The sequence below is a fragment of the Protomyctophum bolini genome (genome assembly GCF_963924005.1).
Source record: "Protomyctophum bolini genome assembly, chromosome: 6".
Lineage (NCBI taxonomy): Eukaryota > Metazoa > Chordata > Actinopteri > Myctophiformes > Myctophidae > Protomyctophum > Protomyctophum bolini.
Window position 1 is genome coordinate 17,440,182 of NC_137867.1, and position 26,889 is coordinate 17,467,070.

The 26,889-nt window shown below is 42.8% G+C and overlaps 3 protein-coding genes across 7 annotated transcripts in view; 1 reads left to right on the forward strand and 2 right to left on the reverse strand.

The window, feature by feature from the left end:
* Positions 1–1,223: 1,223 nt before the first annotated feature.
* cdc14b (cell division cycle 14B) lies at positions 1,224–13,749 on the reverse strand. Of its 5 annotated transcripts, none has more exons than XM_080766152.1 (16): positions 13,406–13,743; positions 12,057–12,147; positions 10,920–10,995; positions 10,629–10,721; positions 10,449–10,525; positions 10,266–10,332; positions 10,116–10,178; positions 9,937–10,024; positions 9,518–9,748; positions 8,202–8,340; positions 7,523–7,688; positions 7,279–7,376; positions 3,309–3,356; positions 3,092–3,214; positions 2,259–2,324; positions 1,224–2,082 (listed from the first exon to the last, which is right to left on the reverse strand). In XM_080766152.1, the coding sequence occupies exons 1-16, from the start codon at positions 13,509–13,511 to the stop codon at positions 2,043–2,045; spliced, it is 1,572 nt and encodes a 523-aa protein (XP_080622278.1). In that variant the 5' UTR covers positions 13,512–13,743; the 3' UTR covers positions 1,224–2,042. The 5 variants fall into 5 exon arrangements, 4 of the variants coding, with proteins under 4 accessions (XP_080622278.1, XP_080622276.1, XP_080622277.1 ...); XM_080766150.1 differs by lacking the exon at positions 2,259–2,324 and adding an exon at positions 2,700–2,847 and having other exon boundaries at positions 13,406–13,734; XM_080766151.1 differs by lacking the exons at positions 2,259–2,324; positions 13,406–13,743 and adding exons at positions 2,700–2,847; positions 12,311–13,392.
* Positions 13,750–14,362: 613 nt separating this feature from the next.
* Positions 14,363–16,646, reverse strand: prxl2c (peroxiredoxin like 2C). The gene is made up of 6 exons (XM_080765273.1): positions 16,431–16,646; positions 16,106–16,174; positions 15,864–15,917; positions 15,579–15,684; positions 15,269–15,403; positions 14,363–14,792 (listed from the first exon to the last, which is right to left on the reverse strand). Exons 1-6 carry the CDS (start codon positions 16,614–16,616, stop codon positions 14,662–14,664), a joined length of 681 nt encoding a protein of 226 aa, XP_080621399.1. The 5' UTR covers positions 16,617–16,646; the 3' UTR covers positions 14,363–14,661.
* A 949-nt stretch (positions 16,647–17,595) lies between these two features.
* Positions 17,596–26,889, forward strand: part of fbxl17 (F-box and leucine-rich repeat protein 17) — a 248,992-nt gene continuing 239,698 nt past the window's right edge. The window contains exons 1-6 of the mRNA XM_080766456.1: positions 17,596–17,746; positions 19,841–20,331; positions 21,549–21,920; positions 22,143–22,265; positions 23,285–23,542; positions 26,699–26,830. Of these exons, the coding sequence (XP_080622582.1) occupies positions 19,861–20,331; positions 21,549–21,920; positions 22,143–22,265; positions 23,285–23,542; positions 26,699–26,830 (1,356 nt within the window). The 5' untranslated portion in view covers positions 17,596–17,746; positions 19,841–19,860. The remainder of the gene's footprint in view (positions 17,747–19,840; positions 20,332–21,548; positions 21,921–22,142; positions 22,266–23,284; positions 23,543–26,698; positions 26,831–26,889) is intronic.

The following is a 26,889-nucleotide window of genomic DNA, read 5'->3' on the forward strand; positions in this document are numbered from 1 at the left end:
TTGGAGTCATTGGACTGAATGTGTAAGGACAAGACCTTCATAATTTGGGGTTTTCAGGTCATTAGAATGAAAGTCAATTTGGACTAGAGTGTCTGACTGGCTGGTTACTGTTGCATAGCCTTTGGAGTAAGACGCCTGAGGGCGAGAAGCGACTTCGCCATAAAGGGCAACGTCGCGTGCACTGGCCATATGGAGCGTATCTTGAGTGTACAGGGTGTGATGAGGTCAGATCAAGATATGGAATGTCGGAACGGGTCAGCTCCATATATGGAGATCTTAAACCTTAACCAAGGGTCACCATGCAACTCCTTGGGTTCAAACGGTTGCAAGGAGTTAATGCTAAAACAGTCTTGACCCTTTGGTGTGGTTTGGTCCATTGAATTCCATGCGTTGGGCAAATGGGCATGGCATCCAAAATTCACAATTCCATGCAAATAGTCACTCCAAGTACTCAAATCTCACTGTTGCTAGATCTTGCTGATCCAGACTTGTCTATTTTATATCAATGTTCGGAACATGTTGGGTACAGTATTTACTTCAATGAGTATGGGTCAACTTTAATGTGCTCATGGTCACTCCATTGTAATTAAGGCTAATGTCCTTCTGTACTCATAGGAAATCAAAGTTTGGGTGTGCTATGGCAGTGGTTCAAACATTGTCTTTGCTAATGCAGTGAGCACTTACTATGAGACCTAGCAGATCATGTCTGTCTGTGCGTGTGTCCCCCCTTTGTGCCCATATATGGAGCTGAGTGATTTGTTTGTGATTGATGCAACACACTCCATATTTGGACGTATAGCTGCTTTGGGGACTCCTTATATGGTCATGGTGACATGAGACTTAAAAGAACCCAAATATGTACGAGCTGCGTTCGCTTCCCGCGTTTGCGCGTCTTACTGGTGTATTGGGCAACAGACTATCTGAAGATGAGTGAATTTTTTTCCAAAACTGATCTACAAGGTCACAAGTGAAGATTGCTTACTTTAAAATAGCCTGTTAAAACCTTACCCATTTGGATGAGAGCAAGCATGAACGGTCAATTCCAGCACACTCCAACCAGTAGTACAAGTTATTGGGTTCTGAAATAAAATCTGAGCAAGTGCACTTTTTTGCATAATGAGGTGGTCACCAATCTATGCTATGGGGCCATTCATTGAGCCCCATGTCTGAAAATACATCTTGAAATCATACATGAGAACGAACTGTACCACAAACCAAACAAGGGTAGTACAGTATGTTTTAATTAAAAAGTCTTGTTTACATGTGCTCTGAGCAGATGTTTAGTGCATTATGAACATACTGTAGGTAGGCTATTAATTATGGCCCTGACGAGCACAGATCTCTATTTGATAACATGATTCATTCCAACATGTAGTACAAAATATTTACAAAATACAAACTTCTGTATATCAAATGAGTCGTCTATTTACAGTTTCAAAATACAGCAGCTAAAGAGAAATAAGCTCCACAAGAAATGGACAAATACAAACATGTTATATGAGCTATTAGTAGCGGTGCAGAAAAAAATAAAAGATGCACGCGGTACTGCAACAACATTGGATGCAATCAGTGGCATGAAAATTGCAGTGGAAAGTGCATTCATAATGTACGACCATGAAGCTCAGCTAAAGCTTCGCGGAATTTAACATCAAAACATTATTTAAACTTAACATGCCCCTCAGGGACTAGAAGCTTGCCGTTTGAGAAAATTCACATATTGACGTGACGGTTTGACAGTTCAGAATCAATCTGAGGATTACGAACGCATGCATCAACAAGTATAGAAACAACAAGGCAATGATTAAGCTATGAAATTGTTGCATGACGCTGTATTAAATAACCATTAAAACAAAAGAATTGTCAATCTGGCTGTACATGTTGATTATAACTTGAATTTAAAAACAGAAAATCATTTCTTAAACATAATCCCATGATTCACAATGAACTAAACATAAGATTGAAATGTATTCCAATCAATTCCTTTGAATTTGGGTAAAATAAAATTGAAGAATTTCCTCAGCATATTCCGTCGTCCATTCCATTCAACGAAGTAGAGGTGCTCTAGCTGTGGGTATGGAGTGGCTGCAAGGACAAATGAGACAATTACTATAAAATAAACATCCTATATATATTAGTCTATAAAACCTGATGTTGCAAAGACATTTTCAAGATAGCAAAGCAAATTTATTATGACACATAAAAGAGGCAATGAGTGAAAGACAGACGGTGGAAATGGGAAGAATAGAAGAGGTAGATACCAGAGCCTGGAAAAGCGCATCGAGTGCAAAGGGGAGCAAGCTTTTCGTCCTCTGGACACAGTGTGTCTGAGAATAAACATACATACAAAGGAAGAAAGAGGGAAATGGACATGGTTATCCGATTAGTGCCAACAGAGGACACAGTCACTAAGCAGCCATTATCTCAAGGCAGAAAGACACGGTGAGGAAAGTGAGGAAAGCAGAGACCAGAGAAGCTATAGCCAATCATACTCCAGAATCACCTCGTCAGAAACGACATGCAAGAAGCCGTTGAGGAGAATAGGGACCGGTAGAGAAAAATCTAGCAACCAGACAGTAGTACAGAATGATGTGTCAGCAGATGACGTAGCACCTAGTATTGAGCACATTACTCCCGTTTTTGATTGACAACAGAATAGTTTAAAAAAGTAGGACTCCACATGGGGTCTGAAGAGAGCTTGCCTGCTGATGGGCGTGTACCATGTTTAGGTTGATTGTGTTGGTTGCGAGTCTATGGTCGACGCATGGCTCACAACATAGCGGGTCACTGTCATTGGCCACTACATGCAAGTTGCCTAGGGACTTGGCTAGCCTGGTGTGACAAAGGGAACTGGGAGAAGGAAGGAATTAATTTTGTTAAAAAGAAAACAGGTTCCATGAGTGGCTATAGCTTCTCACTCCACTTAAACTTTTGTAATGAATTATATTTTCTATTACATTCCGATAATTGAATACACAAAGAACCATGGGGGACTGAATCAAATTGCTACATTTAGTTGTGCTACCCATCCCAACAGCAGATCTCTGGGTGTGGTAGATTAATGTTTGTAGTGTGACGAGCCAACCCCACTAACCTGCCCACTACTCCGTTTGCTGGCAGTGAGGTTCTGGTCCGCTTTCTGCTGTCCGAGTGGTCAGACAGAGCCGAGGGGTTCACGCTAGCCTTACAGCTCTGCCCACTGGACTGCAGGATGGTCCTGTGACAGGGATCAAGCAGAGAGCATGTTTAGCTTGAAGAAAACCTTGACTCTGTGTGCACTGTAGCACAACTAGAACACACACTTTACTTACCGAGGAGACTGTGATGATGACCTGGTGTGAATCTTGTTCTCTTCCTGTCTGTAAAGACACAAAACAAGGGAAAGGGGAGGAGACAGCGATGAGGGAGGCATGAATATATTCTGGGCGGAGACTGAGAATATATTCTGTGTACAGAGAGGCAGTAAGCAGCCACAGAACCAAACTATTATATTAGACTTAGATTTATAGTTCAAAATGCAGTGGAGTAATTTGTGCAGCTGCAGCAGACAGTGGATGTAAAGTGAAGCTATATGCAACAGGGAAAGCCAGGAGGTGCCGCAGATCAGTACAGACCCAAGTGATCACATCAATTGTCTGAAAGTATCAGAAAGTTATCCTGAGGGAAACTTCAGAGGGAACCAGCTAAGTCAAGAGTTGTTTCGCCCCTATGCCCAGGTCGGACAACCGATTTGCACATCAGGGCCGCTGCAGGTCTCAGTCCAAATCGTCTGAGGCATACTCTTCTCTTAAACAGTGAGTGTGGGACAATGGTAATGTCAGGACTGTGATGTGCCACAGGGAGAAAACATTGTGCCGTTTCTAAAACTGATTCACACAAAAAATAAATAATAACAGGCCGTTGAGGAATATTTGGGGCAGAGGTTCATCTTTGGCATCCAGGGAGTGGGTGTGCAAAGTTTGGCATGGATCGGGCCAACGGTGCCGGAGATTAGCTGATAACGGACGTACGGAAAACGCAATCACCAACAAATCAAAAACACCCTCAAGTGTTGGGATGGGTATTGGGGTTTGTAGAGTTGTGGGAGGGAGGATGGTTTTGGAGCTCACTTACAGCATTGTCAGGGAGTGGCAAGGGGCAGGAAACAGGATAGGGGTTTGGGACACAGTCGGGCAGCAGAGATCATCGAAATGCTAACAACTACAGAAATGCAGGCTGGAAGAAGGGAAAGCCATACATAGTCCTCCACAGGGCAAGGGTACACATAACAGGGATGAGAGCCATGGCTACCAGCCATCTGAAAAGGACACATCCAAACAATAAAAGCAAAAGACAATAGAGAAAAATTAAATAAAAGTACAACAAAAAGGAAGGAGAGGCAAGAGATGCCTAAGCAAGTAGGTTCGGGAATGGCTTATTGTCGGATGTCGGTATCAGCCGGTAACACGCAGGCAGGAGTCTATCCCCGTTACAATGCGCTAGACCCCTGGGAGATGGAGTCTGTCCCCGTTACAATGCGCTAGACCCCTGGGAGATGGATGCTGAGGTGGAGCGCCACACCTACCATCAGCTCCCAGTACTTACCGCACGACTTGCTGCACCCAAGTCGTGCTACTCATACGCCGAGTTGGTCCAAAGGTGAGAGCTCTACCGAATGAGCTACCCGGACACGAATGCAGTTGATCAGAATGTAACTAGAGAGATTCACTATTAATTACACCCTTGAGAATTATTAAAATAGTTTATTTGGTTGATAGTGTCCATGGAGATATAAGTGTGTGAGAGGAAACAAAGCATGTGATGGGAGTCACAGATGCAATGGGAAACCAGGCGATGAATGAATGCTGAACACTGCCATGTTTGCACAAATTGAAAACAGGCATATTCGTCACTCATGCATGTCTCAAAAGTTTTCATGCTTGTTGCCATGCAAGAAGGGAAGAGGTCAAACATACTGCCACTGTGTGTTCAGCATGCATTCAGCACTTTACATAACATAAAATAAACACTGGAGCCAGATGGTGGAGTTGGATGTTTGTGTTATCTAGTATGCTGATAAGGTCTTTGGGTCTGATGTATGCAAACAAACCTGACCTCCCTGACAATTGAGGTTGAGGGACCCATTTTTTTTATCCCTCCCTCCCTCCCTCCCTCCCTCTCTCTCTCTCTAGTCTCTTTAGCAGAAAATAACTTGGGCCACTCAAACTGGGGTTAGAATTTTAAAAGGGCTTGGAGTTATTTGTCATGCCATCTTTGAACAATGCCACATAAAGCCACCAACACCTGTGTTGTGTCTAGAAGGATAAGCCTACTACAGTTAAAACCTATGTGCACATACAGATACAATACATTTGACAAGCACATTATGGCTACTAAAACCGACGACTACGTACGTACCTATAGTCGACCAAGAGCTACAAAAATCAAACGTTTCTCTTCCGAGTGTTGTTCTCATGGGAAGTGCCAAGTCAGCAGTGTGCCAGGCCAGCCAAGCACTAAATCATGTTAGTCAACTGATCAAGATCTCGCTTTGGAGCCGTGATCAGTTGACCAGCTAGTGCAGGTGCAGGTGAACCGGAGTGCTTTCCTTTAAATCAGCAGATATGCGTCGATATCAGAACAGAGCAACTCAGCCCGTGTCAAATAGTGGCCCATAGCGCAAGATGTGCCCAAGTCATGTCATATGGTCAGGTGCATCCATTGACTGCATATCCGCCTTAGGGCTGATTTATACTTCGTCCGACAACCGTGTCAACTGAACAAACAAAACAGCAAATGTGTCATGACTTGTTGCGACAAGCTTTTTAATGGAAAGTCTATCTCGTCAAGCGACATGGTCATGCGACGAAGCATAAATCAGGCGTTACACCACAGACCGACACGCCAAAAGAAAGGCAATCGGCCATACCGTTAGCCATACCATTCACTGGCATAGCAACCGGTCTACAGGAAGAGGATGTCAGTTAGTAAGGAAGTGACATGCACTTACCTCCATCATACAAAACCTCATATCCTCTCTCTCTCTCGCTCTCTCCCCTCTGCCCCACTCTCTCTGCCTCTGTCTGCTATCTTTTGAAAGGCAGGCAACACACCGGCCACACCGTACCCATGAGATTGCAGCAGAACACTACCGCCTGCCTGACATGGGATAACAAAAGCCAAAGCCATGTAGGTACACAGGCAGAGGCACCTTAACCATCCACAGAATTAAGTGCAAAATGGTCAATAGTTGAATTCACTCAGGTACAAGTGATCTGGGCACAGTTCTGCTTTGACATGACTGTTTGAACAGGGACATAATTACATTCTTAGTGGTTCCTCTGTTTTCAGTCATGCAATGGTATGATTCATGCCACAAAGTGTCTAACTTCATAGTCATAATTGCAATACAGTGCCCCCTGTTGGTATGGTTGCCACACTACACAGCAGGCTGTGTAGAATGATTTACATACCGGTAGTAAGTAAATCTTTTTTGTCCACATCACCCTTACAGATTTTGCTGAACGGACACAGCTTATGATTTTAAGTTGTGCGATATATTGTATGTAAAGTAGTTTTACAGTTTTTACAAATAGTTTCCCCTCTTCGAATCAAAGTTGCCAGGGAAATAAATGCGGCCATAACGTTGAGATGTTCAGATAAGTATGGCTTTTGTAAGTCCAGTATTTGACAAAAGGCATCTTCATTGTACATCAGCAAAGACAACCTCCATCCAACTCTCCAAGTGAGTTTGTCTTCCACTCCTTGCTCTAAAAATGTTCAAGATTATTAAAAATAAATAGCTGTCAACAAGCTCACAATGCATCACAATGTGAGCTTTTAATTCAGTTATTAAAATAAAAAAGAATCCAAATTGATTCTCCCCTCCTATGACTTACAGGTATATACGCAGGACTATAGAGGTATATATAGAATACTTTACGTAAATAAGTAAAGGAAAGTAGCCACGCCAAAAACAATGTCTATAGCTACACTGAACTAAAAGAACTCTAAAGAAGCATATTGTGGACGGAGGCAATGGTGAAAGAATGACAAAATAAAAGTATGCATGAATCCTATAATTCAAACTGTGCCACAAAAGAAAGAACAGATTGGAGTAGCATTACATAACCTCTTTGGGTTTTCACAAACCAATTTGTTTTTTTAAATCAATATCAACCAAAGAATTGTTATATGCCTTATAGGGAAATAAAAATAATAGAGGGGTCCCTTATTTCAATGTACTGAACAAGCCAAAGTAATGACTCATGTTGGCAATTTGTAAGCAGCTTGGATACTTACGACAGCGAGCCTGTGGATGATCTGGACTGCCTCTTGCTCTTCAGGGCCCGCAGTTTGTCCCCTTGTGTTAGACCATTCCTCTCTTCTTCATCGTTGTACTGAACATTATCCAATACAACACAGACACAAAGGGCAAGGACCGATGAGTCATTCAATAGCTTTAGTTACTGCTCGTGGAAGTCATGTGAAGAAGAAACCATACTCATGGTAGTCAGAAGAGCAGGATCTCTCTCTCAGAACTCACCAGCTCTGCTTCCTCCTTCTGGGGTGTGTTGTTCTTGTTGTTCCCGTTGATGGTGATGTCGTCGACCCCGGACAGGATCCTGGTGACCGCCATCTTGCCGTTCTCCGGCTCGTTCATCGTCTTCTCCCGGAACACGTCTCCTTCTGCCCACATATTGTTCTGCTTGCTGTCAGACACAATTAGGTCGACTTTAGACTGCAGTCACATAAAGTCAAATCCGATTTTTTTTCTCAAATCCGATCTTTTCCCCCCGGTCATTCACACTACCGTTTGCAAGTGACCAGATCCGATCTGTGCATTCAGACTGATTTTAACAACTCAACGCAAGTCGCGCTGCAAGTCATGTTTGGACAGTGTGATATGTGACTTGGGTCACTTCATCTGGTTGTTGCATTCAGATAGACAGACCTCCTCAGATCGGATTTAAATTAGATTTGAAACCACCTCTGAATGTGACTCAAGTCTGATTCAGGCTAGATTTGGCTGCCAGTGTAAATCAGGCTTTAGAACCGACCACACTGTAAAATCCCCCTTGTTTCCATGCCAAAACTCTGAAGTCAGTAGCCATCCACGTCTAACAATTTCACGGTAATAGGAAGAAGAAATTGGCAGTGCAATGAGCTGGCCATGAGTCATAAACAAAAGATCATGAGCCGTTAGAACTTAAACAAAGACTTACTCCTCGACAAAGTTCTGCTGAGGCCCGATGACGGATCCTGGTCGGCAGATTCTAATCCATGCGATGGCTTCTGCAGCAGTCAGGCAGTAATGCTTCATCATATAGCAGCCAATCAGAGTGCCGGTTCGCCCCAGGCCAGCTGGAAACACAGATGTAGTTGTTTACAACTGTTTATCGACAGAGATCGTCCTATAAACAGTCCCTGAGATGTTTCACGCATCTTGGAAAAGGTTTACCAGTGCAGCAGGTGATTTAACATACTAGGACATGAGAGGGCAAATTGAGTCTGACATTGCCACTGCCAGTCTGCTTTCACTTACAGTAGTATACCATCTCCAAGAGGGTTTCAAACATCCAATGCATACTATAGATGTGCAGAGGAGCTCTGATGTCACATGAATCCTCATGTAAAAATGTATCATCTAGCTGCGATCAGCCCGATTTCATTATTTCTCTGAAATATAGTCTAGATCCGCCATCTGTCGGGAACGTACCCATGTTTCCCAGGTTCTATGTTCCCCACCATGCAAAAAAAGGTTCTTTGTTCCCCACTTAGGATAAACCTAAACCTAACCTAGTAATTTTAGTAATTCTAGTAAGACTAAAAGTATTTTAGCAACTTAGTCTTAGTGTTACTTTTAGTAGCAAATTCTGATTTAAGCTCAGTCTTTGAACAATCCATTGAACTTTAGGCCTGCCTAGGCTATCTAGTCTTAGCCAACTAAAAATTAACACATAAAATAAACTAAAACTTAATTGCTCAGACTCTTCATCACAGATGGCAAAAACAAACATTCTTTGTTCTGTACTTATACATACAATTGTATAGTACAAAACACTGAAGTCTTATACCAGAAACCTAACACTAACCCTAAGGTAAGTGGGGAACATAGAACCTGGGGAACATAGGGATGACCCCCATCTGTCCACACCCGCAAGGACATAACTCATTAATCACTAGGCCTACTATGAGAACCCGTAGTTAAATAGAAACACATATTTCTTTGCTGCTGCTTTCCTGAACGCAACTCTGAGTGTGTACAAATGGAACCAGTTCATTTGTGAATGCAATGTACACCTGGAAACCATAAACAAATCTCAAGGGAACAAATGACATTTGTGTCTTATGCTTGGTTGAAGATGAAAGAGGGGGAAATTATGCTTGGTTGAAGATGAAAGGGGAAATTATAATAAAGCAGATTTTAATGCCACAACCTATAAGTGTTTATTTGGTGGAAAAAGCTCTGATGGAGACCATTTATCAGACCAATAGTGGGTAGGGATTGGTTAGGTAAGTTTTGCTGGACGATTCTCACCTTTACAGTGGACGGCAATGGCTCCTTCTGCATTTTCACAGATGTTGAGAAACTTCCTGACGATGGCGTCACTTGGTGTGCTTCCATCTACAAAGAAGAGGTCGTGGTGCTCAAATCCTGAGTCTGTGAAACGTCTGGCGTCGTACATCTTCTTGTTGAGACGAATGATAGTGGTGATATTGTGTTTCTTGAAGTAAGGGAAGTATGCCTCGGGAGCATGGAGAGGGTACCCTTGAGGAACAGACATATAATATAATTCAACATTTTGCAGACAAAAATGCCAATTTTATCCATTCAGAGACTGAACACATACTGTATTTGTAGTCTGCACGTAGGTAAATTACATTAGAAAATGCAATGACAAATAAAGTTGTAAAGTTAAGCAGTAGCAACAGCCAATGCATGTTTGTTTAACTCACCATTCTCAATTTTGCTTTTTGGGTGAGGCCCACTGAAAGCAAGGAACTTTCCAGGAATGATCCAGTTGAAATCTCCATTTTCTGCTCTCTGCAGCAATAAAAATGTACAAAAAGGTTAAAACAAATACCCTTACCTAACGCTACACAAAAAACTTTTATCAAAAGTCTTCGTTTCATACCTCATAGTGTTCATATTCCTCTACATCAAAGTTGGAGAAGTCAAGCCAGCCAAACTGCAGAGCCTTGGAGAAATGTTTATTGAGAGTTAGAAGCATGATATACCTATTTTTTTAATATATTAAGTTAACTTTGTAACCCAAATGCTATACCTTGTGGACAGCACGTAGACAATCCAGAATGTTCAGGTTGTACATGCAGGTTCCAAATGATGCATCTCTGTGAAAAACACAAAACAAATCTTGACAATCATTCCCAGTGTGGCTGTTCTAAGTGCCTTTTCTCTTTCTTAATATCCTCGCCAGAATCTGTGTTAGTGTGTTTGGTTTGGTTACCTGAATGGAAGGTATGCGTAGTTCCTGTACACCAGCAGACTGTAAGCCTCCTCTGGCATCATATGAAGATGCATTACCTTCAAACGCAAGTCACCTGTTTAACACATTTCTCTTGGTTGTTCTGAATACAAATCTGTCTGTGATAATTTACCACACAGACCTTAGGTGCACAATACTTACTGCATATGAGCCAATGAGGTAGGCAGCATTGGCTTGCTTCTTTTGGTCTCCACAGGTATAAAATATGATCTTCTTCTTGGCATGTGTAATGGACTGTACCAACAAATGAAAATACAGTGAGTGTGCAGATTCCTTCCATTAAACAATGTAAACTTGTGTACATAAATTAATTTAATTTATTTTTTGTCTGTCACAATCTATTGTCAGATTGACTGCTATGACTATTGAAGTTCCTGGACTGTCCCGTCGTCCTCCCTTTCCCTGCATGCAAATAAGTGCAGGTTTCTTTACCTTGAGCTTCTTTGTGAGCTTGCAACAGAAGCGATAAAACATAGCCAGGTTAAGGGGGCCAAAGTCCGCATAGAAGCTGTGTGGGGGGGGGGGGGGGGGGGGGGGGAGAGAGAGAGGGGGGGTGGTCAGTGTGGCTTTTCCTTAAACATATACCATGCAGCAAAGGTCCGCCCAGTCTGGGTATCACAGCATTAGCCATTAGAGCCCATCTGGTATGCTCCTTAACTACTCGGCCACCAGCGCCCCTGATAGGCTGTCATTTTGTAACTTTATGGGACCTTATACTTGTATTGTAGTAAAAAAAAGAAAGAAAAAAAAGATAGGGGGGTAAAGACTATATTTTGGAAAACACCTGGAATATTGGGTCAGCTGAAACAAGCCAAAAAAGCTGAAAGATTAGAGGACATTGTTGTATCACAGGCATAAATACTGGGTACAAAAGGTCATTCATATCCTATGCCGTATCCACCTTCAACACGAGTTCATTGAAACAGCATTTTCTGTCCCACAGGACCTGAAACTGCTACTGCAGCAATGACAACTATTGTATATTCACTTGGTTTGTTTTCTTTTATTATGGATGTTTTAATGTGGATATTTGTAATTCTGCCAACACCAAATCAAAACTCATATAGTACCTAAAGTAATACAGTAGCATTAAATTAAGTCGTTAAATTCTTATAGATTTGTGTAATACATTTATATATATATATATATATATATATATATATATATATATATATATATATATATATATATATATATAAATAAGAGATCCGAGTAAAAAGTGATTCTGTCTTGAAGTTATGAGCAATCTGTTAGTAAGTTTTAATTCGATTGTTTCCCCTTATTTTTGTTGCTACATAAAAGTGATCAAACCAGTTCCAGACAGTGTTCTGGAGGTGTAGGTGTCAGATCAGATGCGCTAAACACAAAGCGTGTTATTAAGCATTGTCCGCCCTTTTCACTGCTGTCTGTCAAACATGAGACAAACGTCACAACACAAAGGCAGCAATGCACATACACTAATCACACTAATCGCACATACACTAATCAATCATAACGATAATAATCTTATACACAAAACAAAACAGCATGTTCCATAACTATACATCTGGAATGGGACTCTCAACTTACTTTTCATATGCCAGCTCATCATCTATGCAGAAACAATGTCGCTCTGCTGTGCTTTTTATCTTCAGCTTTAGTAAGGCGAAACAGAGTTTATCTGGAAAACACGGAATCAGGAGGCAATCAATGATCACTCACACACACACACACACACACACATGGTTCTCTACATCTAAAAAGCACAACCCACATGACTTATCCCAGGACCGACGGTGTTCATTTTGTTAAAAATTCAACTTCATGTTTGGGCAACAACTTACCTTTGATGAATTCGACACTTTTAAATGAGATCATCTCGTCAACGGTCATCTTGGACGCAGTTTTCAACATGCTGTCTTGTAATGCAATGCCTGCTTGTTTTTCCTCATGAAAGTGCGCACACAACGATTAAAAACCCGAAAATTGCACGCTCAAAATAGCTTTTACTAAAACGTAAAATAGAAACTTTGAACAAATCAAAACGTTAAACGCGATCGACTTAACAAGGAGAAAGTTGCAGAGCAGCAGCGTCGGAGGAGGGCAGGGAGGGGGCTGTGCGATTGCGATATTGCGCACTCGGCTAAAAAAACGAACTCTGTCAAAGCCCACCCCCTGCAACTAGTATCAAACTGTTAAGTGTAACGCCATTGGTTGCGGGAGATCGAGGGCGCTACCCCGTTGCAGGGTTTGCCTGTCAATCAAGCTTCGCCCTGTGCCTTACAATTTAAAGTTCTGCACAGGAGACATATGATAGGCTCTGGGAACGTTGCCCAAGCGGTTGCTAGGACAATGAATGGACCAATGACAGCATGCGCTTTACTTCTATGAACCTCCCTTTCAGAAATCCTTTCAGCTGCTGCTTCAGCCTGCAGACATGAGACTACAAGAGAAAGTTCTGTTGATGCTCCCTCGGGAGGACAAATATGACACCGAGCGAGCTCAGCCCTTCCTCACCATCTCTTACCGATCATCCGATGGGTCCACAAGCCACAACTATCTCTCACCAATCCATACAGTGGATATATTAATATGACTAAAATAACGCGATTCACTTTCAGATCAAACGCATAAGAAAATATGTTTTTACAAAATTATAAACCTCCGACCATTTTGTATTTTGTTCTACACTACAGACTGCGGAAGGTAGTAAATGACGCAAAGCCAGGTCCTGGTTCTGACTGCACCGACGATAGGGGACAGATGGTGTCGCCATTTTAGGTCAACCAATATATTTATACAAAAATAAACGAAAATGAATACAAATATGAAATACGATCTTAACTAAAAATGCATTCGCGGTGTGCGGCCGGGTGTGCACTATCAGTATATCCTTGCTGCTGGTGGTCATTGGGTTCGTTCCGCAGTCTCTCTCTTACCTGTTATGCCAATGTAAATATCACACTTTGGCTCCGCCTCTGAGCTGTGAGCAGCACAGCGCTTTTTTCTCGACTCGGGTCGCCTCCTCTCGCTTTTGCGCTTCATTTTGGTTTCATGCGCGCATTGCCGACATTCCTGAATAGCTCCGTCAGATCTCCGGCGTGCACTGCAGATTGTCCCAGTATTTTTTTAGAGCATTATCACGTTGTCATCCCTTTGGTCCTGACTCCTGCGGCTGCGTGTCATCCGAGGAACAGTCGCCTTCTCCTCCAGCCTCTCTTGTGGTGGTGACGTCTGTGAGCAGAGCAAGTTTGTTCTTTCTGAATCTGAATCCCCTGCATGTGACGTATCAGGCTCAGTTATCTAGTTGTCCAGTGCCTGCCCACCCTTCACTGTTCAAAGCCGCTGCTGCATACAATAAACCCATACTGGATATAACTACCGGTACCTACCATGATAGATGGATCATGGATGCCTCATGCCTGTACCACTTGATGTTACTATAGTAGGCTATCACTTGCTCCTTCCAATAACTAAAAACGGTCATATGATCATATGATAGATGATACATTAGCTAGCTATAAATATTAAATACACACATAAGTTGCAGATAGCGCTAAGTATATGTGGAGAATGCAAGAGGTAGGCCCTATGTCCCCCTTTCCCCATTACTGTTTGTTTGTTTCTTTTCCTTTTTTACCTCCTTACATTATTTCCTGTTTTTGTATATTTGTTCATCTCTAAATGTTCTGATGAACAAGTGTAATGCTTTATCAGTGTGTCGTGTGTCTTGCATTGGTATTGAGTTGTGCTTTTGCATGCATGTGAAATGTACCCATTCTGCAAACTGTTATAAATATTTCAATCAATCAATCATGTAGCTAGCTAGTTCTCTAACATTATAGGCAATTTTTACAGTTTTTAAATTAGGGCTTCTTTATTCTGACATAGGCCTATAAAGCAGCACCATGCACAGATCCATTTTATGTATAAAAAAATAAAAATAAAAAGCAGAATAAAAAAACAACATCCAATGGCCAGAGTTGGCACAATTCCATAAACAATACAGTTTCCTAAAAATGAGCAGGAAGAATGACACCAGAAACCTCACCCACATATTATGCATTGTCCAAACATGCAGTCCCCTGTGCACGTCATAAAAGAGGACTTCCCTTGATAACATGCAGAGGAGCTGCAGAGCTCAAAAGCAGGCTGACATGTACAATAGACTCAGACTGTGCAGTCTACCATCGAGCTACACATGAATGACCTTGGGCTTATTATTAAAGTCCAGAGTGTGTTGTACTCCAGCAAGCTGCAGGAGCCAGTTAATAGGCATGTGGTCCAGGCGGTTCATGTCAAAATGGACGAAATGAACATCAGAACCTGCAGAGGACCGAGAGATCAAGCAGGAGAGGGAGAAGGTGCATGTTAAAACATGATTGCTCAGATTCAAGTTGATTTCCGACAGTGCAAGCCAGGTGCATCAATACACCAGAATGCACATTACACATGACATTTCCCTACACAGAATACTGCACAATTTGGCATTGGCACCTTCCCTATATTGAGGTATTGGACATAGGCCTATATGTCTATGTTGCAGCCACAATAATATACAGAACTGTCAGAACATACCTGTAATATACAGACAAATAATGGACGAGTAAATTATTACTAAATTATTATTATTACAGAATACATACCGGTATGCTATGCAGTATAAAGGAACAATAGCAGTCAGTATGAGAGAGAGGCACAAACAGACAGACAGTCTCTCTCTCCCACACAGACAGACAGACAGTCTCTCTCTCCCACACAGACAGACAGACAGACAGACAGACAGACAGACAGACAGATACCTGGTCCTATTATGAGTGTTCCACCTTGTTGACGTAGATCTCCCTGGAAGTCGAAGATAGGACTTGTCATGGCCCTCCACATGCTTTTCAAATGACCAACCAACATACCTGACTTTACATGGGGACTAGGGTGGGCTACGCACGCATGCATGCACGCACGCACGCACGCACACGCGCACACACACACACACACACACACACACACACACACACACACACACACACACACACACACACACACACACACTTAGTTATTGATGACAATATAGTGATCAACTCAAATTAATATCTCAATACTGATTTGAATTACCTGAATCTGAAAACACCTCTCCTCTTTCCATCCCAAGCTTTTTATAAAGGTGCCTCTCTGGGTCCACATATATTTCATAAGGATACCCTGTCAGTGAGCAGAATGACTGCACACACAAAGAGGATACCCTGTCAGTGAGCAGAATGACTGCACACACAAAGAGGAAATGTGGTAATGGTCTTCAAAGTGTAAATAACTAAATACCCTCAAAATTATCAATATTAATGCAATAACATTGCTGGTTAAGAAAGTCCATATAAATAACTGCATCGTTAAGTTATATACCTCTATGTGATGAGGAGCAGACTGTCCAATCACAACCAGCCTAATGCCAGCATCCTGGGGGGAAAAAAAGACAAAGATTGGGCTGTTATTGGCCTACCACATAGTAGTATACACAAAATACCAATACTATAGCCCTATACTACTAGGCTGCTACTACTACTAGGCTACTGTGTAATAATAATAACAATAATAATACATCATATAATAAATAATAATAATAGCAAGAAAAGTCAGTCACATACCTTCAGTGTATAACTTGGTATTTTACTTAAATCCTCCACATATTCTTTGCAACTGTAGCACAAGAAATTCTGTTGGAAGGAAAATAATTTAAGAATAGTTTTTCCTGACTGAAATGTAGTCCTACATTATGCTTGTTGTCCCTCCATCTTCATGCACCTAAGGTCGTGAATCTCCTGATCTCCACCTTTTACACCTGCGTATTGATCGAGGCTGAAGTTCTATAAATTATAATTTATCTTTAATAATGTCCTTCGATTTAGAAATATTATATAGCGCATAATTAGGCTACATTAATTAAGTAAGTTATACAAATTGTCCTCCTACCCGGACGAAAATAATGACAGATTTCCTGAGTTGATATGTTTCCTTGAACGGAATAGAAACTCCATGTCGGTCGTAAATTAAACAATCTTGTATATCTTCGAGGTGAATATTGACAGTAGGCCTAGGTCTGTTAATCTCTCGATTATCCTTTGCAATTTGTCGAGTTATTGGTACGACGTTTTCCATGGTGGTGCTGTGCGCTGAAGAGTTTACAGTTTGCTACTGACTTTTTCCAAAGACGCCCTTCCTTGTAGACCAGCCCAGCCCAGGGCAGGCTACTATTTTGGGAGTTGTCTTTGAAGCCTGAACTGACTCCAGGTCGGGAGAAGAGAGTTCACGCCCATAAGCTTTACTCACGCGCTTTCCCCCGCATTAGGGCCCGGGGTCCGTCTACATGAGGAGACTTGACGCTGCACGGGGACACGACGGACGAGCATAGAGGGCATGAGCTCCGGCTGCTATGGTGTAACTTATTTAACTATAGGCCTATTGGTCCGTGGACGGTGACGTGATTCTAAAACCTTTTTCATTTGAAGGACTCCCCTTACCCTCCCACTTTGATATGCAATTTAAATTATTTTATAACTTGGGGACCTACTGCATGCAGATGCAGATGAGTTGCTGCAAAGGAATCAAATGGACCGTCGGCCGATACAAGTTACAGAAAGCCAAGGGTCCCTTGGACCCCCTCGGCCCCTCACATTAAGGACGGTCGACAAGTAGCTAGGCTTATTAATTAGTAATTACCACACAAACTGCACTGCAGTGTTTTAATTAGAACATAATTATTGATTGGCGCAGATTCATCTTGACTAAGCATGCATAGCTTCTCACTACCGTGCGCGCACATGGTTCAGTAGGCCTACTGCAATCGATGGACAATCACTTATCACAGTGAGTGAAAACACCCAGATGTTTATACCTCAAAAATATCTAAAATACCGGACAGTCCCTTGGAAAGAAACGCTCAGCCTATTTTGAAGACCAGAGATCAGCCTGGCCATTTAAAGTATTGTGAAGAGCTAATAGAAAACCGACTCCAGATCAGATCAGACCCCAGGCCGCGGCTCACGCTGTAAACTGACAAGCAGTTCCACCAATCACAGCAGACCTTTTCTCTTGGGTGCGGAAGTGTTTTCTTCTTCTCCTTCCAGAGCTTCTTCCACTGTTTGGAGAACATATAGAGAACACAGAGTAACGGTAGTTCAGTTGCACTTTTGTTTGCTTTCGCGTATTATCTGATTGAGAACCGTCAAAGCTGGTCGTGTCGCCTGGATTATGAGCGCCGTTCAAAGGAGGGAGCAGCGCGTGGACTGGTGAGAAGAAGAGAACAGAGCATAACATCATATCATATCTCAAACAGCTAGCATCTCATGGAGCACAGGCTAGCCATAATGGAACAGTACTCGGCTAGTGTGTTCTGGTTCCTATGAGAGGCTGTAAACGGACTGTTTGTGCTCTGTGTCGCGGAGCACATGCAAAATAGTTTGATGTCATTGAAGGTGGGACAGTGTCTCTGCGTGGGCAAACAACTGTTTTGAAAGGTTTTTGTTTTTCAGGGAACTGGCAGCAACAGCAGTGCGTGATTTTGACGACACGTAGTTAGCTGTGGTATTGCCATTGATACAGCTGAACGTCAGCCACTAATGTAGTAAACAATAAAATATGATGTTCAGTGTGCACTAAGTCAAAACGTTATGACAGGCTGGGGGGCCGGGGGCGTGTATGTTTGGACTCGGAGCAGGAGCTAGCTTGTCTACTCTACAGTGCAAAGGAGGTTGCAAGGTACTGAAGGTAGAAACATCTGAGATAAATACAGGGTGGTAAGAAGTGGCATTTGTTGTGATCTACTTTGATGGCCACAGCCTAATGATACAGGAAGTTAGCACTTTTGAGGAATGTGTTGGCTCTAAGCTGTTCCATTATATTTACTTATTTAGCCTTTGGTTATGATAGTTTTGCTTAGTTTGAACACTGTACATAGGACCAGTTTGTAAATCCATAAAAAATGCAATTATAATCCATTTCTAATGGATAAAGCCTTGGCCTGGAAGAGAGGTCATCAGGTGCATAGACATAAATAGGTAGATACGTCCTTCGACTCTCGTATGTCTATCTCGCAAGGGAGGGCTGCGTGTGTCACAGGACGTTCAGTAAGCCAATCACAGACAATGTAAACGTTAGTTTTCTCATGCCAATAAAGCTCCTTTTCCTCCTGAAAAGATGCACTGTGCTTGGCCACTATCATAGATATTAAAAAAATAGATGCCTAATTGGTCGCTGCAGTTCGTTGGAGCGATGTGTGCAAAAGGGGGCGGAAGTGCACAGGAAATGCTGAAGGCATGCTGCGTCGCTGGCTCGCTAGTCGCTGCCCAAGTGACGTCGCTCATGCGACTCTTCCATGTCTCTCGCTGCCACTCAAGTGACTACTGGCCAATCACAGCGCGCCTTTCCCAGACTTCTGTTACGCACGTGAAAGCTTGGCAAGCTTCCCCTCATGCTTCGCAAGGAATCTTGGGAATCTCGCAAGGAATCTCTTCCGGCTCTGGGGAGAACACACACCAGAGCCGGAAGAGGTGTCTACCTTTAGAAGCCTGTTCCGCAAGAGTGACCTACGCTGTGTAGAGAGTGTATCGGCCGAAGTAGCAGGATTTTGGGTGGAAGTACCGCTCAAGGAAATTACGTTGACGCTTTACAAATCTGTTTACATTCTCTGTGAATGAAACGTGTTGTGATTGGTCGAAAAATATCGTATCCGTTGGAAATACATCTGACTGATGTTCCGGCCCCACACCACCGATACACTCTCTGCCTTAGGTTGTGACCAGGCTTTTCTTTTCGCAGATGAGTAAGGTTGTGACCGAGGCTAGGTGGTCACAAACCTTAGTGTTTCAACATTTAACCACAACACACTCCAGTTGGCGGGTCAGCCGTGATTGACTAAATCACTGTCCCTCTCATCCAGGCTTCCAGCTTTTGTCCTTCCACATCTATCACTGATCTTTTTCCACCAAAAAACATAAAAAATATTGTGATTTAGATTTTGTCACTTAGCCCTATTACAGACATTCTAAATTATGAGATGGGAGTATGTTGATGTTTCGCTGTTTAATGTAGTAACTCATTGAACGCCAAGGACTTCATTAACGTATTTTTCATGAAATCCCATGGCGTCTTTAACGTGTTTTTGAGCTTTGTATTAATTCATAATTGTCAAGCTATTAGTCGCTAATATTTACCACAAAGCTGGGCTCCCGGTCGCTAGGTAACGCTTGGCTCGGTGTGTTTTGCCCTCCCAAAGATGGCGTCTAGCACACTGGGTTCGCTGACCATTATAGCCGTTTTTCTCTGAATTACAGCTTAGACGGCCTGTATTATTTATCTCGGCTTTATTTTCCCTGTTCTTCCAGAGTATCATTGAGTCATCTATATGGGCCATCTTCTCTCGAAAAATGGTTACCGTCTGAAGAAGAGGACGCGCAAGTTGCATCACAGGAAGAAGAAGAAGAGGAACTGCTTCCTGCGGGGGCCGTGCATGCTGTGCTTCATTGTCCACGGCAACAGCGGCGGCCTCGACGAGGATAGCGACCAGTTGGAGGCCGGCATCAACGGCGGTGGACATTGTCACAGCAACAGCGTTCCGGGTGTGGCGGGAGTCGGAATTGGTGCGGTGGCCGCCTCGAGGCTCGCCGGGCGATACGCAGCACTCACATCTCCTGAGGATTGCGCCAAGTTCCTTCTGTCTCCACGGGAGCTAGCTCTCTGGGAGGGCCAGGGGAGAAGCTTGTTGTCTTCTGTACCCGCAAAGCTACTGCCACCACCATCTCTTTTCAGAAGCGCTGGTGTGTCCCTGCCCCTGCCCATTGCTGTGCCTGGCTGCACTACTGACTACGCTGAGATGGTGGGTAACCGCGAAGATCACTAATTCTCTACTAATTTATATATATATATATATATATTAGGGCATTAACGAATTGAGATTTTTCCCAGTCGACTTGTCAGACAGTAAAGTCGAAGTTGAGTCGATGCATCGTTTTAATGGGGGGGGAAGGTGGGTGGGGGTGCGCACGCTCAAATACGGAGCATGTCAAATGGAGCACTGCGCACACAGTGGCCTCTCCAATCTGGCACAGAAACCCATTAGAAAAGACATAGCTAGCCTAGGCTGTATGTATCTATGGCAAAGCGCTGATTATCAAAACATATAAATGTAATAGTAAACACTAAACAGTGCAGGTACACGCACACTGGTACAGAGACCAAAAAAGAGAACACAACAGGAGAGGGGCGTAATTTCCACACAGCGCATCACATGTTAATAACATTAACAATAGTGGCAGTACAGCAGCCTGACCTTCAGAACACAATAGAAGACATAAGGTCTATATTAACATTCTAGCAGCAGTTCAGTACAATCTGCTGTTACCTTCCACGTTCACGACGTGAACATGTCCTCCTTCTCCTCCTCCACCGACAACCACTCTATAACGTATTCATGTTAGTTATTTTCTGAGCCATGCAAATAAACAACAACCCACACTGACCGGAGGTGGAGAGATTCATGCGTCCCGCGCGTAAAGCTAAACCAGAAACAGGACAGTCACTGCATCAGCACGGAGGTGTGGGGGATAAAGTTTGCGCACTTCTATCTGTGCCTTCTCTGACACAGCGCAGTTCAACTTCAGCCAGTCAATTAGTGGGACATCGCTGAGAGCCACACACTCGCAATGCAAACTAATAGGCGAGTGTGCGAGTGTGCTCCGGTGCATTATGCAAAGGGAAAGAATGACTTCTGTCCGTGACAATAACTAATCCTGCAGTTTGAATTCTGTACACACGCACACATAGAGCAAAAATGATTATGGGGAAAACAATTAAATATTATTATTTAAAATGTACTTTCGACTTGTGTTAATGAAATCGATGCATCCATTTTTTAATGAATGCCCTAATGTTAATAAAAGTTAAGCATTTGACTTTTGACCGTTTCACTCATTATTTCACCTTCTAAAATATAGAAAGATTGCAAGGTACTGGAAGTGACGGCTTTCATTGAAATAATGGGTCTGTCTGAGTAAGTATCTCATCCCACGTCAATGATCTGTTTTCTGGATGCAGGTGTGTAAGAGGAAGTGCTCAGAGGTGCAGAGGTGCACCCCTTGCAAGCAGCCACGCTGTGCCTTCCCTGCCTCTGAGGGAGGGCTGGAGAACCGAGGACTTGGAGTAGGAGGAGGGGGAGGAGATGCCTCCTCTAATACTGAGACAGGCCACTGCCACCTCCCCCTCTGTCCTATTCCCTCCTCCTCCTCTTCTTCTTCCTCCACCTCACCTGCCGATGGCTGCTGCGGCCTGGGTCCCCATGGTGACTCGTCCCAGAGTTCTGACTCGTCCCCATGCTGCCTGCATAACCCTGATGATAGCCAGGGGAGGTGTCCCGATGCTGCCGATACATTGAGCATCAACCACCTCCCTTCCTCCATCCTTCTCAAGGTCAGAGATTCCTACAGTTCAATTTGGGCATTGTTTCTGCTGTGTTTCTATGTGTTTGGAAGTTGATGAAAGGTTGTAATCCAAATGTATCAAAAACAGGAAGCACATGCAGGCTTTGTGGGGCCTCATTTTTTGTAAAAGAGGCGCAGTGTCCGGCGAGTTTACGCATACAGTTTGACATTGTTTTGTATGTGTGTTACGTCCTCTGTTGTCTACTCCCAGGTGCTCTCACACCTGACAGTGAAGGAGCGCTGTCTGTGTGCCTCGCTGGTCTGCAAGTACTGGAGGGACCTCTGCTTAGATTTCCAGTTCTGGAAGCAAATTGACCTCAGTGGTCTACAGCAAGTAAGTCAACGGTAACATCTCAAAGAAAAACAAAAATCTGTTGTCTTACTAATTTGACAAATTGAGTGAAGTTGAATGTTTGCCTCACATTTACATGATGTTAAATAAAGGGACAAGCCAAAATGACATATTATGTATTCTTTTGTTAATGAAACATTTTTTATGCTTGACCAGGTAATGCCACATAAAAATGTAAATGAATGGAAAAATCCACTGTGGTGCTTTGTCTAGCGTCTAAACCAGGGGTACTCCAATACAAATCTTAAAGGTCCACAAATCATTTTTGAATAAGACAAAGGTCTGCTTATTAAAATCGGTCAATTAAGCCAAGCTTATAAAAATCGGATCCCATCCCAATCAAGCAACCAACATAAACAATATTCCCCTCCAAAAATACTCTATTAATAATCAGGAGAGGTATTGTGTTGTGGCACAATAAAGAACACTTTTCTTTTTAAACCCAGACCAAATGGAACCTAAGAAAGGAGGACAAATTGTAGTGCTGTTCTCCAGCTAAAGTTGAAAAAAAAAAAATCTCAATCAAATTATGAATTTATGACTTTTTACTGGGGCCAGTTTCAAATTGCAGTCACCAGAGCGCTTTTGCAGGAGAGTAGGGCTGAAGTGTGTTATAATATAACTAGCACATCTGCAATGGTTAAAGGTGGTCTCCCTACTCTTCCAATGATAAATGTAGACCCCGGTGTCAGTCAGGTAGGATTAGGTGTCAGGTAGGTAGGACCTACTGATTAACAAGTAGTTAATCAGCCTGAAGCGCAATATTTCTGCAAGCCTTGTGGCGTTTACTTTCGGGTAGAAATTTGGTCTCATGCGGGAGAACCGTGTTCGAATCCAGGGTATCTATGACACAAAATGTAGGGAACGCATATTTAAATAATCAATTTTTAACTCCACGAGTGTACAAGGTTTCCATTTGCTTATATTTATCCACTCAGAAATAAATTAACACTATATTCTACTGACATCCGTCCGTCCTTTTTGTTTTCCTGAAATGTTAGGTAAAGGATGATCTCCTAGTGAAGATAGCATGTCGGAGGCAGAACGTGACGGAGATCAACATCTCCGACTGCCGTGGGGTGCAAGACCAGGGGGTGTGTGCCCTGGCCTCCCACTGCCCAGGCCTGCAGAAGTACACAGCTTACCGCTGCAAGCAGCTTGGAGACCAGTCCCTGTCAGCCCTAGCTACACACTGCCCCCAGCTGGTGAAGGTGCATGTGGGCAACCAGGACAAACTCACTGATGGAGCACTCAAAAAGGTACATGTTTGGAAGTCAGTGTAAATACATTGACCTTGTGACTACATGATCTGAGTGTTTTGTATTTTATTATTGCATTTACCCCAACCCCTTTCTTTGATGAACCCCCAAAATGAGCCACTCAAAGTTTGAGTTGATGCAGTTTATCATAAGACGGCCACCAGAAAAGGCTCTGGTGCATGGGATTCGTTGGTTGATCATTTCTTGTGACGTTTTCCTGTAGCCTGTACATAACTGTTGCATCGTGCCAAAATATGTTATCATGGATGACAGTTCATTTTTTTTATAAAGTATATTTATTGGTTTTTTAAAGACAAATAAAGAAAAGAAAAACGGCTCAGGCACAACATTATTATAAATAAAAAGATTGAATATACAAAGACATGACAAGGACAATGAACCATAATGACAAGTGGCTTTCAAATTTTGATAGACTCATTCAGGAAATACATCCATATAGTATACATATATTAAAAAGGCAGACAATAGTTATTATAGGCACCAAATCATTACAACAAGAGCAGACCCATGCATGCTCCACTCAAAGGTGGCAACCACCCCAAGAAGCGGCCCCGACACAACGCATCGAGACCCCTGCCCGGGCGACCACCCCCCCATACCCAAAGGGCAGACAAGCCCCCACCCCAAAGCAGAGCACCCACTAGGGAAGAATGCTGGCATATAAGATATCTAAGGTTGGCACGGAAAGTACCGTGGCAGCCAATGTTGGTCCAATATGATTCAAATAAGGGTCCCACATTCTGTAGAAAGTGTCCAATTTAGAATGCAACATGCATGTAATGTATTCACAAGGAATACAGTCCATTATAATGTTATGACATGATTTCTTTGATCCTTGATCCAAAACAAAAGAATATTTTTCCTAGCAACAAACGTTAATAAGTTGAACAACCTCTTATGTTTGACATCGATGACATGATCATCTGGGAGACCAAGTAAAAGACACAACGGATCTAAATCGATAGACACCAAAAATAACAGAGAGTTCTGACACAATGTCATATCAATAGTTCTGAAGCTTCACACAGGACCAAAGACAGTGAACGTAATTACCAATCTCTGTCTTGCACTTAAAGCAAAATGGGGACACACTGATTTTGTTCTTGAGAGCAGGAGTTATATGTACAGTATACATAATATTCTGAACTGGATGGATTTAGTTACAAACTGAAATCTGTTTCGCATAGGCCCACATATCTGCCCAGTCCTCATCATGAATAGAGACGTCCAGATCTTTTCCCCAGGACTGCTTAGTAATCTGAGAGGATATAGATGAGTAGGAATTCAATACGTCACAGAACATTGAAATTTGTTTCTTAGATAATTGCAAAGAGAGGGCTCGTTCTACCTGTGAAGCGGAACTATTGGCTAAAAGTGAAGTGTCCTCAGTAATAAAATGTCTTGATTGATTGATTGAAATATTTATTAACAGTTTGTAGAATTACAGTACATTTCAAGCACAAACTCAATACAAAGACTGTTAACTGTGAGTGGACGACCCAATTAAGCATTACACTTGTTTACAAAAGAACAGGGTCCACATTGTTCAATTCATCAAAACATTTAGAGACATACAAATAGACACTTCTATGTAGTTAAAAAACAGAACAGGAATTCATCATAAAGGAAGCAAAAAGGGAAAAGATACATATACAGTGAGGGGAAAGGGGGGGGGATTCAGATTTTACAGAGGCCAGTTTCGAATTGCAGCCATCCGTAGGTGCCCTTTGAGAGCGGTTTTGAAGGAGTCAAGGGATTCACATGTCTTAATGACTGTTGGTAGGGCGTTCCACATTTTGGTGGCATAGGAGCAGTAAAGACCCTAGTATGCTTCCTTGTTGGACACCACAGCTCACTGGGAGGGGGGGGGGGGGGACAGTGTTCCGTTCACCTCCACCATCTGTTCTCTCCCCTCCAGGTAGGATTGCATCCAGCTCACTGATGTGCTATCAAAACCAATAGCTTTAAGCTTGTTAACCAGTATGGAGTGGTTCACGGTGTCAAAAGCCTTTTGGAGGTCCAGCTTGGCCATGCCGCAGTATTTTCCAGCATCCACCTCGTGTTTGATGTGGTCGCTCAAATAGAGGAGGCATGTGTCAGTGGAGTGGGATGTTCTGAAACCAGATTGGAACTCGTACAGCAATTTATTAGTGGCAAGATACTTTTCAACCTGTTCATAGACTATTTTTTCCATCACTTTCGAGATGGAGCTTAGAATAGAAATAGGGCGGTAGTTGCCGGGTTCTAATTTACTCCCTTTTTTGTACAGGGGGGTTACTTTGGCCAGTTTAAAATCTTGGGGGACCTGTCCCTGTTTAATTTGTAAATACCTGAAGAATTCAGATTTTGGCAACCCATGACGCTGCGGCAATTGTGTGAAAGACCTCAAGGTCTGGCCATCAAACAGGTCTCCAAGTTTGGTCTCATGGATGACAGTTGACTGGCCTTTAAATAATACCCGCTGCTATATTATTATATGACAACATAATGTTAGCCAGTTTCCCAGTTTCTAGGAATTACATTTTGGGCAGGCAAGATGTACCGTCAAAAGGTTTTCAAAGAGATATACCTGCTAGATGAGTAGGATACAAAGGCTGCCTGAAAGGCATGCCTTTGCATTCAAATGGGTGATTGATCTATACTACGCGCAACGGCCAATCCGCTGCCTGCGTTTGTCTTTTTTTCTCAGTCGTGTTTTCAAATGGATTTGAAAATATGACAGGAAAACTTGTGATTCCCTTCTCGCGTTCCAGTGGCACCGGTGGTTGGGAACCTCTGATCTACTGTATGATGCAAACATAACTCTCTTTATTGGGGCCTTGTCTATTAGCAAAATAACTCATCAATAGTTGGACAGATTTTTATGAATGGTCAGTGGCTGCCCCAAATACATGGTTAACTTTTGTGTTTAAAAAGGTCAAATGTCAAGGTCACAATGAAGTTCAAACCCAAAATCGACAATGGAACTTGGTTGTCTTGCAGAGCTGGTTAAATTCTATCCCAAAAAGTTCATGGTCAAAATTACATGATTGGTCAGGTGTCAAGAAAGTTTCAATTTGTAGAATTGTATTCTGTATCAATGGCTACCAACATCTCCCCATATTCTTTTCACAATTTGACATGTCTGTCTTTCAGCTGGGAGAGCACTGCAGCGAGCTGAAAGACATACACCTGGGCCAGTGCTACAGCATCACAGATGAGGGAATGGTGGCCCTGGCCAAAGGATGCCCCAAACTGCAAAGAGTCTACATGCAAGAGAACAAACTGGTCAGTGTTACTTTAACCGGTCTCATCCTCTCCCCTCCTCTCTTCTCCCCTACCCTCCG